Here is a 14,064-nt window from a genome sequence, read left to right on the forward strand (position 1 = left end):
GCAAGTGATTTGGAAAAATGGAGGGAAAGTGGAGTTGAGATCAGCCAGGATCTAATTGGATGGTGGAACAGGTTCGAGGGGTTGAATGTTCTTGTGTTTCGGCAAATGTAAGGAAATTAGACAAGAAGGATGTGAAGCTGTGAAGGAGCTTCCCAATCTTCCTTCCATTCATATAGATGGAGAGGAAGTGGGCCAGGCCGCTTAATGGGTTTATGCCCCCATAACCCAGTTTCCCTATGTTCAGCGTGCTCACTCACAGGGCCAGGAAGCTCCACCTGCGTATGAACACATTCTGCAAGGCATGAATCGTGTAGGATTAGGCACCTTCTTGTTTTTGTTAAATATTGCTACTTTGAAATAGTATGTTATACTATTGGCCTGAATTTTGCACTCATCGGGCGCACGCGATCAGCTGGCCCAGGAGTGGACGAGAAAGGGGCTAATGATCGCAATCGGCCCCCCCCTCCTCCAACCGCGATTTCTTGCTGGTTGTTCAATTTACAACCAGCCAGCGTGAAACGCACCCTGAGAAAAACTCAGCACTGCCGGTGGGGGCAGGAAGAGGGCGAGTGTAGACGTCACTGCGAGTGCTGGTGAGCGCTTCCAGTGAGCTCCCTGAAGGCAGACAGACCCTTCCGGGGAACTGCAGACCTCCACAGAATAAACAAAACAACAAGAATGCTGCAAAATATGGTCATGCAGCACAATCAAGCACCTGAAAGCACACCTCCTAAAAAAACAGTCCCCAAATATTCCTTTTTATTTTATATCCTAATGGAGATTTCATCCTGCCTTTGGATGAGAAAATGATTAAAACGTGAACTCTGCCCACCCGTTTTGCCTGTGCGACGAGCTAAAAATCGCACAGACAACGTAAAATAGCAGTCAATAGACTTTTTAATGTCTTTAATTGGCCCTTTAATTGTTGGCCAGCACTGCTCCGACTCCTGTGCATGCCTGCCAACCTCAATATTGCATGTATGCGCAGTGATGTTGGGACACACGCCTGACGTCTTTTCACGATATTTTATGTACGTTTGGGTCAGGTGCGTTCCTGACCTCAGAACGTAAGATTCAGGCCATTAAAACAGACACTGCTAGTTGATCAGAGAGCTTTTATTGACAGCACCTTAGTTCTCAAACACAGTGACGAACAGTAAGTGGCCCAATGCCCAGTGAATATCAAAGTGAAAGACATTTAGGTTAAAGAGGAATATTGGAATAAATGGTGATATTCAAAACAGCATCACAACATTATTAGAGGCAATGTAAGTGTAAATTTGATAACCTCTCACTCCCTGTAGGGGCCTCAACACTGAGATGAGGAGAAATTTCTTCACCCAGAGAGAGGTGAGCCTGTGGAATTCGTTACCACAGAAAGTAGTTGAGACCAAAACATCGTATGTTTTCAAGAAGAAGTTAGATATCGCTCTTGGGGTGAAAGGGATCAAAGGATATGGGGAGAAAGCGGGAGCAGGCTATTGAGTTGGATGATCAGCCGTGATCATAATGAATGGTGGAGCAGGCTCGAAGGGCCGAATGGCCTACTCCTGCTCCTAGTTTCTATGTTTCCAAGACTTAAGGAGAGAACAAATCAGAGATAAGGCTCCAATACCGGTTCCTGAATCCTCTGACCCTGGCTGCTCACAGCAAACCCATGAAATTGGTGAATTTATCTTATCTGGTTGTAACGTGGGTTAATTTGAAATTCCTTAACAATTGTATCAACAATTGTACAGTGCTTTTACAATTCCAAGTATGGCATAACTAGAAATTAATGACTTTCTGCAAATGTCTTTTTTTAAAATTCATTTATGGAATGTGGGCATCGCTGGCTCGGCCAGCATTTATTGCCCATCCCTAGTTGCCCTTGAGAAGGGGGTGGTGAGCTGCCTTCTTGAACCACTGCAGTCCATGTGGTGTAGGTACACCCACCGTGCTGTTAAGGAGGGAATTTCAGGATTTTGACCCAGCGACAGTGAAGGAACGGCAATATATTTCCAAGTCAGAATGACTAATTGTAGTGTTAGGTCATCATTATTATAGTATGACATGATGAGAATATCTTTAGCTGACCAGTTTTTGGATCATAAAACTGTGGATAAATGCGGGACTTATTTACGAATATGATGGTAAAACATTGTGACAGCTGTTGTACATGATTTAAATATCAGAGCCTTGGTCAGAATAATTGAACAAATTGCTTTGATTATGTTAAACCGACTCGATTTCCTAAACCTTATCTGTATTCCTGTCCACATTTACTTTCCTTCCTGTGTCACGATGTTTGAGTCACGCAGCATTCTGAAGCTAAGAAACTTGTGTCCAAATTTTGCCATCACACTTTGGGCGGAATTGCCTGTGCCCGCTGGCGTCGGGCTTGTTCGGCGGCATGAGCGGACAACATGGCGAGAAGGGCAAAAAATCGGTTTGCGATCATCCGCTCAGCCCATCGTTGGCGGGCATCGGATGTTGGGGATCTCATTGCAACACATCAGCCATATCATTATAAGGCCAGCCCACCAAACCCCTCCCACTGCCCCCCCCCCCCCCCCCACCCTTGCTGGATTGCCCATCCACGTCGGCAGGAAAACACGCCGGTGTAGAACACGTCTTGACAAGTGTGACGTGGGAATAACTGCCAAGGTTTTCCCGAGGAGCAGAACAGCAATGGGACCCCAACAGCAACGGGATCCTGGAGGAACGTCCATGGCACGCTGGGTGGATTCTCGTGGACATGACTCCACCGTCAATGCTCACGACGGTTGGGGGGGGTGGGGTGGTTGGAAGAGGAAGGTCTAGGATTGACTGGGAGAGGAAGAGATGCTGGGTTAGGGTGTGTTTGGGAGCAGGAGAATGAAGCTGTCGGAGGGTGTGAGTTTGGGAGTGGGGGAAAGAAGGTGTCGTGGGTGTAAGGTAGGGAGGGGGGAATGAAGGTGGGAGAAGGGCTGAGGTTCGGGGGGGGCAAATGAAGGTGTCGGGGAGCAGGTTGGGAGTGGGGGAAGGAGTATGGGGGAGAAGGGGGTAATGGGGGAGAATATTGCAACTGGGGAGGTAGGTATAAAGGGGGTGGAAGGTGTAAGGGAAGGAGTTCGGAGGGGGAAGGTGTATGGAGAGGGTAGGGAGTCTAGGGGAATGAAGGAGTGTGGAGAGGGGAGGGAGTCCAGAGTGAGGAAGGAGTGCAGAGAGGGGAGGGGGTAAGGGTAGAGGAAGAAGCATGGGTGGAGGAAGGAGTCAGGAAGGGAGAAGGAGTAACGCTGGAGGAAGAATTGACTCTGGAGGAAGAGATAAGGCTGGAGGAAGAAGTTGGGAGGGGGGAAGGACTAAGGGAGGCAGAAGATGAAAGGGTGCCTGAGGGAGTCAGGAAGGGGGAGGGACTAAGTGGGGGGCAGTCTGGAGGGTGGGAGGGCTAAGTGGGGGGAGGAGGGGTTCCAGAGAAAAGGTGTTCTGGGTTGGGGGGAAGGGATTCCAGGGATCATGGGAAGGGTGTGGAGGAGGGTTGTCCAGGTGAACGTGCAAGGTAGGGTTCTGATGAGCCCATGGCTGCCTCCTGGGGAGCAAACTGAGGGTGGTCGTGGTAAGAGGGAATGGTGAGAATGACTGAGGGCAGAGTGAGGAGGTCGGGTGAGAGGGTGAGGGTTCGATGGTATCAATAGAAGGGATGGCGAGGACGGTTGGTGGGGACTCGCAGGCAGATACGGAGCCTGGGGGTGGGAAGGAGGAGGTCGGGGAGGCGAGTGTGGATGGGGGTGGGATTTTCAGGAAGCAAGGGAATGTGCACGTTCACCTGGACATCCCCAAAAGAAAAGGGTTGTGGCTGGTAGGTCACAGAAGGGAGGTGAAAGTTGATGCTGGGGGGTGGGGGGGTCAACTGTAATGGGGGAAAGGAAATGGGTGATTGGGGGAGGGAAAAGGATGGGTGAGTTGATGAAAAAGTGAATCCAGACCATGCTGTCCAAATCGAAAGTGAAACGATGGTTGTAGTGGGTGAGATCAGGTGCTGCATGGGGGTGTGATCAGTGGGTGGGTGGAGAGGCAGGTCAGCTCAGATGGACAACTGAAAGCGAACCCCAGCAGGCAGCATTGAAAATGCTCAGGACATTGAGATCAATGTGATGTGAAGGCTCCACGTGTGTGGGAGGGTGCTTGCACGAGGCTCCAAAAGGCCCTGCCACACACTCACTTCTCCCTCCAGAATCACACGTTGGCCAGTTACTCCGTCTGCGGTGACAGAGGGCAAGGTTGATGGGGTCACAGGCAAAGGGGACTTGGGTGGGGGGTTGGGGGGGGGGCGGGGGTGGAGAGAGCCTCTGAGGTTACTGAGTGGATGACCCAGGGGTGTCCAGTTGCTGCTTCTCCCCACTTCAGGTGCCCGAGAGCCCTAGCCTGACTCCTTGAGGGGAAGGAGCACCTGGAGGGATGTCGAGATGCCCCGTTTCCCCCTCACTTTGCCACTGCAGGAACTCCCCCCGGCTCCTGTGATGGAGTGCAGGTCTGTGCACATCCCCGCATTCTGCTGAACCAGGGTCTCCATGGCGTCCACCATCCTCCCCATGGAGACCTCCATAGACGCACATGTGGGCACCACTTCATCAGAGAGCAGGGGGACATGCTGCTCATGAGCCACTCTGTTGAGGGCTTCCAACAGCTCTGTGTGATGTTCCCACGCCTTCTGCTGACTCTCTAGATCTCGAGGCTCTTCACTGGATTCAGACCGCACAGATATCTGATCCCCAGCAGACCTCTGAGTGCCGGGGAGCTCACATGAACCTGCCTCCTGCTGCTGTGGACATGTGTCTGTGCAGTGACCACCAGATTGTGAACCCGAACCTGCTCTTCATCTAGGTCCCACTGAGGTGTGTGTCTCTGCGCTGGTGGAGGGTGTGGGTAAGCGCTGTGACGGGTCTTCCAGGCTGCTTATTTCCAGCTCTTCAATGGAGGAGGTGTCCTCTTGGCTGGAGGTGAGGACATGGATGGAGCTGAGGGACTGGCTGGCTGAGGGTGTCAGTCACTTGGCAGAGCTCCCTGTGAACTAAAGTAGAGATAATTAGTGCATGGCAGCAGAGTCAATAGCAGGAGAGAGAGCACTCATGGTTGCATTGAGAGGGGGATGATGTGGTGCAGGATCCTCATGTGGGTGTTCACCACTGACCTCACCATCACCTCAGGCACTGTCCACATCCTCACCAGTCAGCGCGATGGCACACTCCTCAAAGTGAGTGAGGGGCCAGACCCCTGGTCTAGGACCTCTCCCTGCTGATGTGAGCCAGCTTCTCCTGCATGAAAACAGATGGAGAGAGTGTGAGCAGGACACATGGCAATGTGTGGAATGTTTGTGTGGAGAGCGGAGACATGGACAGGATAAGGATGTGAGCTCCAGCGGGTATGAGCCTGATGGAGATGTGAGGGTGTGTGTGAGGGTTAGTGGTGTTGTCCCTTGAGGTGTGAGATCCCTGTGGACGTGTGATAGGTTTGTGAGTGTGAAAGTTGAGAGTGATGAGAGGAGTGAATTACCCTGGCCATTCACCCTGTAACGGCACTGGGTGGCTGTCCCTCGTTTGCAAGGCGCTGGCGCTGACCACCACTGCCACTACCTCCCATGCTGGATTGATGATGCCACTGCCCCTCCTGCAACCAGAGCGCGGGTAGAGGACATCACGGTGGGGCTCCACCGCATCCAGAACGCGCTCGAGGGATGCCTCACTAAACCTGGGGGCTGCAGCCTTTTTGCCTTTCTGGGCCATCCTGTCTCCATGCAGCAGCCGTGGGCTGGAAGCGCTGAGAGGTGTGCGCACGGCCGGACTTTCAATGTGGTGCCTGGAATGATGAAGCGGCCGGGTGATGGTGTGGCGGGCGAGTCAGAGCCTGCCCGCAATGGAAATGGCATACTTCCTGCGAATGCATAATTAACGTGGCGTGTTGGGGCAAGAAAGCGTGTAAACCCCCCATTGCGGCCGGTGGGTATAACATCGTTTTCCCCGCCCATTACAGCACGTAGTGCAAACCTGGGACGATTCCTCCCATTTGTTGAGGAACCAATCAAATCATTCAATGCTTTATGAAAGGAATTTTGTCAGCCGTTACTGTTGTCAGCCACAATGTCTGTTGTCCAAAACAAGGATTTAGATAAAATAAAAACATTCACAATCTTGATATGTTCACATTTACCTATTACACCCTTTAAGCAGGGGTTGGGGGTTGCCGGTTAGTTCAGTTGGCTAGATAGATCAGAATAATGTCCACAGCGTGGGTTCAATTCCTGTTCGGGCTGAGGTAGACTCGGGACCTGCCTCCTGGCCCTGCCCCTGAGGGCGGAGGGCAATGGCAAACCACCACTGCCTAAAAACTGCCAAGGAAACGGTTCAGGATAAAGCATCGGCAGACAGTGAGCAAGGAGCTGCCTTCGCACAGAGCACTCATGGGGTGGGACATCCTTAACGTTTTCACTACAGGACTACAGAAGGCTGAGCTCAATAGCCTCAGCTTTCACTGGATGTCCCCACCGCCCACCCCAGAACAGGTTTTGAAAGAGTTTAGAGCCACACCTTTGCATGCTGAGCATGTACTATTTGTGGATTTACCTGGAATGCGTGAGTGGCTTTCTGACTTAAGTGTAGAATCTGTCCTCTCATCCTGTGAGGATTTATGAGCTTTGTTTCTTTTTTGGAAAAGACTTTGAAACAAACGGGAAGTTAAATTCTCAAAGCTGTTTTGCAGGCAGGTTTCACATTTAAAATACCTGCACCTGCCTTTCAGAGTCGCTGCTCAATAAACAGCACTGTCAGACACAGGACCTTCCAGTTCTAGCCAGAGCCCCTCGCTCACTTCTTTCCACAGCACCGATGACCTTATCAGTGTCTTTTGCTGATCTTGATCCAAACTGGGAAATAGCTTCACATTCCCAACCTTCTTTCATCCACACATCGCCCACCCCCAGCTCTCCCCTTCACTTCCTCAACTTCCCCATCTCCATTTTTGGGGATAAGCTATTAACTAACATTCACTATAAGCACACTGCTACCTTGATTCACTTCCTCCCACTCTGCCTCCTTTGTACTTCCCCCTAGTCTTTGGAAACCACATCCTCCCACCTGCAGGACAGTATTTATTGGAGGAGGTGGGGGTCTTGCCTGTGATGCCATCATTCAGGATGGCCCAGTGAATTACGTTCCAATCAGGCAATGAACCAGGCAGTGGCAGAGCTTCCTTAGGATCAAGGACCCTGAGGGTGAAATTCCCACCCTCTGAGAGCTGCCAGCCAATCGGAGGCTGGCAGCCATGCATTGCTCAGCAGCTGGGGGAATGGTGGTAGCTGCTGACACTGTACCCAGCCAAGGCCCAGGATCGTCGAGGGACACAGGCCATGGGTGAGTGATGCCTGGATGGGGGTCGCAGAGTATGGGTAGTGGATGAGGATGGGTGTTATTAGTAAGGGCGGGGTGAGGATGTTCTCAGTGGGCTATCCCACCTTCCCAACGCTGGGTCCCTCAATCAGGTATTGGGTACCTTTGATCTAGGGACCCCCCTCCCCCCGAATCCCTCCAGCAACCCGATCAGCTTTGTTTTTCAAGCTTCTCACATGGTGAGTCACCTGCCCACCACTGGGTGAATACCAGTGGTGGTGGGAGGTGGCCGTTAAATGGGCAATTTATGGCAGCAGGTCAGGAAGGCTCTCCATAAACCTTCGTGCCCCAGACTGATGTGGAGCAGAGGTGGTAAGGTGATCACCCACCAGCCTACTGTCTAATTAAATGCTCCCCCCCCATTACTAGTTTGTTAATTATAGTGTTTATATTGTTAAGATACACAGGTGAAGGGCATTGTTTAATTCAGTTATTTGAGCACATATAAGTAAGGGACAGCTGGGACTCTGGGTGTGCAAGGACAGCTATGAGACGGAACAAAGTCAATAAACTCTCTTGGTAAAGAATAGTTCTGTGTCTCAGTTTTGACTTCACTAACCGTTTTGGATTCTGTTAACATTGGTAGTAGAGGATGGTGAAGATTGGATACTAAGACTTATTTTCAGACAGATGGTTGTAATTGAAGTTACTTTGGAGACGAATGGCTAAAGCTAATTGTAAAGTATGATTTTCCAATGTTGCACTGTGAAGCTAAACCTTATAACCAATGGAAGAATAAAGTGGATGTATGGACATGGGTTACATTCTTAAAGAAAAAGCAAAATATGGAATTGGCACTTTCCCTTCCCACTGGAAGCAGGTGCAGGTGCAAACTATTTTCAGAGCTCAAGGCTCATCAATTGGGCATTGAGGAAGATTTGGATGAACTCAATTTATGGACAAAATTTATAAGAAAGGTGATCTGTTAAATACACGTGAGGCATAGTCAGATTCTGATAAATTTAGAAGGATAGACAGTTATTCCATGGAAGAATATAATCGTGGAACTCAACATAACAAATTGCAGAAGTTCTGCCTTCAACCTGTTGGATTGTGCTAAAGTATCGACCACGGATAGGCTCCTGGACTGGAGCTGGGTTCTCCGAACGAGATACGCTTTTGGAACAGATGTCTGAAGCTTTAAAAAATCTTCTGGGGAAACATTCGTTTCTTGCCACTTTTATGGCTCCAGTGGAACATTCAGCGGTAACACAAAAGAAGGAGAATTCACTGCTGGCAGCATTTCGAGACCGTTTAGATATGGGGCACAAGCATCAATATGAAAGAAGAACCACAAACAAAAGAAATGAAGATAGAGACCCTTTTGGTAGCTCCAACAGCCAACAGGAATTGGGTAACTACGGCAGGAGAATGAACTCCAGGGATAACCGAGGAACAATAAACAGATGCTTCAGATGTGACTCGAAATATCATTATTCAACGATAACGGAACAGAGTAACAGGGTTTTTGAAATGGCAGATGACATGAAGATTTGGAAGGGGAAGATGACAAAACTGATCAGTCAGAAGGAATTGTACTGATCACCAGAAGCTTTGGTCCGGTAATGGGTGTTCTAGTTGTGGACTCATTCAGTTGTGCTGTGTTAGACAGTGGGTGCACATCCATGGTTTGTGGAATGGATTGGTTGAAGTGTTACCTGGATTCTCTAAATCGTGAAGACAGAAGTAAGGTTAAGGAATATGAAAGTTCTACTTACTTCAGGTTCGTGGGTGATAACACATTAAAGTCATTAAAAATTCCGTGAGAAAAAGCTATGGTTATCAGCACTAAGATATAGTATGCTATGAAATACCCTTACTGTTTAGTAAGCCATCTATGACAAAGGCTGAAATGAAATTAGATATGGAATACAATAAGGCAGTTGTTTTTGGGAAATCTGTAGATTTACAGTTTACACATTTGGAATATTATTGTATCCCCTTAACGTGACCTAACATTTCAAATCACCATGTTAAAGAAGTGTTAATGACACCAGGGGGTAGGAGTTTAAGGAGAAAAAGCAAATTGTTCCAAAACTATATTGGCAATTTGCCCATCCACCTTGTCATAGGTTAAAAATTCTACTAAAGGATGCAGAGGTAATGGATGATGAATATACTAAACTTATAGAAGAGACCAGTGAGAACTGCAATATATATAAAAAAAATAGAAGGACACCATCACAGCCAGGAGCGAGTCTCCTATTAGCAATAGACTTGAAGGTATGGGCTAAGGAAAGAAACAGTTTTCTCTTACATTTCATAGACATGACACCCAGGTTCAGTCTGTCAACAATAATATATAGTAAACACACAAAGTAATTGTGGACAGATGATGGAAAAATGGATAGGAACTGGACTGGGAGCTAAATTCCTGACAATGGGGGTGGTGGGGTGGCGGGGGGTGGGGGGGGGGGGAGGTGGTGAATTTTACAATGATGAATTTAGAAGTGTGTGTGAAAATATGAACATCATAGCGATGAACACAGCAGTGGAAAGTTCCTTTAGAAATGGGGATTGTGAAATAAATCACACTGTAATTGATAAGATGCTTCACAGAACCTTAGCTGACCAACTGAGCTGTAACTGGACATCTGCCCTGGCGTGGGCAGTCCATGAAAATAATTCACTTCAAATGGTTGGGGGCTGCAGTCCCTACCAATTAGTTTATGGGAGAAATCCAAAAATACCGTTGGTGACATGGGATCATCCCCTGGCCTTGGAAAGGACTTTGATCGGTTCAATTTTTTCTGAGCACTTTAATGCCCTGCATGCAGGGAGAAGGGCATTTATCGAGGCAGAAGTTTCAGCTAAAAGCAGACCCAGCAATGTTCTACTGGTATCACAAAGAGAAACTAGCCGGCATCTTTATGATGCATGTTGATGATTTTCTGGGGGGAGGTTCTGCAGAATTTGAGCAATGGGGGATGGTTAAAATAAAGAAGAAATTTAAGATTGGAAGTCTGACTTCATGGGCCTTTAATTATATAGGGTTAGACAATCAGCAGAATAAGGGATTGACCTTGAATCAACTGTCTTATTTGTAAATGTCAATCGCATCCTAATAAATTGGGACGGGTCCTTACTAGAAGTGGATCCTGCAACCAAAGAAGAAATAAACTAATAAAGATGTTTGATTGGACAGTTGAACTGGTTGTGCTCTCAGACTAAATCTAATGTTGACGTATTGAACCTGAGTACAATGGCGAAACATACCACTGTTAAAGAAGTTCTGAGATGTTACAGACCGAGGAGGGAGACAAAACTGAACTTCTTTATTTTTTCAAGCTTTTAAAGGGCGGTGGGGGGGGGGGGGGGCGGGGGGTGGTGGTGGAACAGGCGAAGCTGGATAGAAGGCCAGCAATAGGTGGAGGCAAAGGAGAGATTGCAAAAGTTGTCAGAGACAGAAGGTCAAAGGGGTGCTAATGGTGGTGGTACTGGCTAAAGGAGGTGCTAATGGTGACATTAAGAGTAGAAAGCAGAATGAGATAATGGCCAGACCAGGGTAAGCACTCTGGAAAGAACAACATGAGCAAGAGACCCTAGTGGGGGTGGAGTAGGGGGAGGGGATGGTGGTGGGAGAAATAATCGAAAATAGGCCAAAAGCTGGGGATAAAACAATGAATAAAAATGGAAATATTATTTAAAACTAATAAAAATAAGTGGAAAAAATAAATAAAAATTTAAAAATAAACATGAATATTGAAAAAAGGGAATCAAAAAGAGTGAGGATGGAGGAGAGAGTTCATGGTCTGAAGTTGTTGAACTCAATGTTAAGTCTGGAAGGCTGTAAAGTGCATAATCAGAAGATGAGGTGCCGTTCCTCCAGTTTGTGTTGAGCTTCACTGGAACATTGCAGCAGGCCAAGGACAGACATGTGGGCATGAGAGCAGCGAGAGGGGTTGGTATACAGAGACTTGGTCTGATCAGTAGGCACTGGTAGGAATCTTCCAGAGAAACAGTCTCCAAGGAGGCTTAGACTTGATGCAGGGCGTTGGTCAGCCTGGAGTCCTGCTTTGATGTTTGTAGGCTGGAGTTTAAACAGCAGACTGAGCTGCGAGTCTAGAATTGTAATATTAAAACTTTCCAAAGGCCTTATGATGTTGCCTTTTAATAGGCCGGTTGCAGGCTAACAAGCAGTTGCTATACATCTGGTCAAAATCCATTGTTCGCTTTAAGAGATAGATGTTGGCTTTTAACGCCTCTGCAGGTATAATGAGTTTTGTTGGCTCTCCTTTTGTTATTGGACCAGGCTGGGGAGAAAGATCATCTGCTGGTCCTGGTTTTGTTGATTGTAATGTGTCCTCATAATGAGGGGTGTGAGATTCCACGAGGATGAGGGTTGACCTTTCGTCCTGTAACTGCTGTTGGAAATTTCCAGAAACTGTAGCAAACTTGTGAATCATGTGACCTGTAGCAGCCATCTTTTGGTTCAGCAATGTCCACTTTTTAAATAAGTAAAAAGATAAGGTTTGATATAAACAGTTTATGATCTCTTTCGTGTCTTAGGCACAAGACAGAGAGCAAATAAAACAGTAAGGAAATTAAATTCAGAGAAATGCACACTCAAGTTTCCAGTCTTGGGTGATCCAGAAGGTATGAAGTTAGTCATTTTTAGCAATGCTTCATATGCTAATCTCCCAGATGGATAATCTAAATGAGCAGAGTTTATCATATTCTTGATAGCAAAGAATAGCAAATGTTGTCCATTGGTCTGGGAAGTGAAGAAAATAAAAACGTTAGTTAAAAATACCTTGGCTACAGAAACACTGGCTCTAGTCGAAATGATAGCTATGGGACTTTACTTGTCAAACATTTTGAGGGAAATCCTATACAAGGGGCATTCTGTGAAAAGTTTGCCTATTGAGTGTTATGTGGACAACTGTTCTTTATGGATTGATGTATATAACAACAAAGAGTGTGACTGAGAAAAGATTAAGGATTGACCTTGCTAACATAAGAGAAATATGAGAGAGAAAACAGATCTCCAAGATAAAATGAGTTGGCACAAGTCACCAATTATTGGACTGTTTTACAAAAAGGAATACTTGCTTGAAGAAATTGTTGGAATTCTTAGAGGAGGAATGTCTTGTATTATAATGGGTTATACGAAATGTGGGGAAAAAATTCTTTTTTTTAAACTTTTTGTGTTATAAACTTTATTGTTTAAAGAAAGAAAGGGGAATCTGTCAATAGTGTGCTAATTTTATTGTTTATATGTTAAGATACACAGATGAAGGGCATGGTTAGTTAAGTACTTTGAGCACATATAAATAGTAGGTAGCTGGGACACTGAGTGTTAGAGGAAAGTATGAATAAAGTCAATAAACTCTCTCAGTAAAGAGAAGCTCTGTGTCTTGGTTTTGACTTCACAAACTAGTTTGCATTCTGTTGACGTCCCTCCACAAAACTTGCATTGAGGGAGGGCATTAAATTCCACCATTATAACAAATGCCAAACCACTGCATAATAGACCTTATCCTCTAGCTGACTATGGACAGCACTACAGGAGATGCCCGAGCGTCCTGAGAAAAGTAAAAGTTTTGAGTTTAGTTGATGTTGCCTGTGAAATGTGCCAGAAATCATTATACATGAGCCTCTGTAGTTCCTGGTTTGCTTTGGATTTGATGATATTTAATAAATCTCTTTTGTATCCCAGGTTGCTATCACAAGTGATCCACACAGATTGTACATCAGAATCCAGATACAGTCACAGAGTAGAGGAGACATACAAAATGAACATAAATTCTCTTTCATTAAGGTAACAGCAGTAAGTTGGTTAATGTTAAATTTGACTGTTTCTTCTCATTAGAACTTTAAGGGACAATCCTCTTGAATTTCATTTAATTATTTCGTCAAAGCATTTTGATACAGAATTAAGCACATCAATATAAGTAAAGGGCTGTTTTTGTTTTTTAATCTGAATTCATTTAATATCGTGGATGCCACTCATTAATAACGAAAAGATGTTCAACAGGATCTAGGATTCGACAACAATCCACATTTTGGGATAAAGGGAAGGAACGATGAGGGTATGTTTGTCTAGTGGTTAGGGTATTAGATTGGCTTGTGAGTTTGAATCCCATCAGGGACATCTGGGGAGCTGAGGTTAATACATCCAGTAATTGGCGGGCTGATTCAAGGATAGGCAACCTGCCACACAGACTGGGCCCACTCTGTGTGATTGACTCATAATGCCCTCAAGGCAACAAGGGATGGGCAATTAATGCTACCTTGCCACCATTGTCCACATCTCAAGAACAAATAAAGGCAAAAGTTTGGAGGACACATATTTTATCTGTGCAAATTAATAACAGATATGAACTCAGAAACCCCTGCAGAATTCTCCTGGAAAGCTGGGAAACTGCTGCAGAAATTCCAGCCATGATTACAAACCTAGATGTTTGAGCACACACATTTATTTTTAGTAATCTGTTGACAATGACAAGTGGTAGAATTAATCATTTACTGATCGTGTTCTCTTACATTTTTTGGATGAGATGTTAAACTGAATCCCCATCTGCTCTCTCACATGGATGTAATGGGTCCAGTGGCTCTATTTTGATGCAGAGCAGGGGACTTGATCCCTGTGCCCTGACTCATTTACCCCTCAACTGATGTCATTAAAAATGGATGAGCTGATCATTTATTTCACTTCTGT

The 14,064-nt window shown here is 46.2% G+C and overlaps 1 protein-coding gene across 3 annotated transcripts in view; it reads left to right on the top strand.

Annotated features, from left to right (window-relative positions):
• Nucleotides 1–14,064, top strand: part of LOC121269880 (cell migration inducing hyaluronidase 1) — a 254,333-nt gene that overhangs the window by 97,943 nt on the left and 142,326 nt on the right. Inside the window, exon 21 of one of the 3 annotated variants that reach the window (XM_041174947.1) lies at nt 13,063–13,164. The exons of the other annotated variants lie outside the window; for them this stretch is intronic. Coding sequence (XP_041030881.1) covers nt 13,063–13,164 — 102 coding nt within the window. The remainder of the gene's footprint in view (nt 1–13,062; nt 13,165–14,064) is intronic. 3 annotated transcript variants of the gene reach the window in all.

The sequence above is a fragment of the Carcharodon carcharias genome, chromosome 26 (assembly GCF_017639515.1).
Source record: "Carcharodon carcharias isolate sCarCar2 chromosome 26, sCarCar2.pri, whole genome shotgun sequence".
Taxonomy (NCBI): Eukaryota; Metazoa; Chordata; class Chondrichthyes; order Lamniformes; family Lamnidae; genus Carcharodon; species Carcharodon carcharias.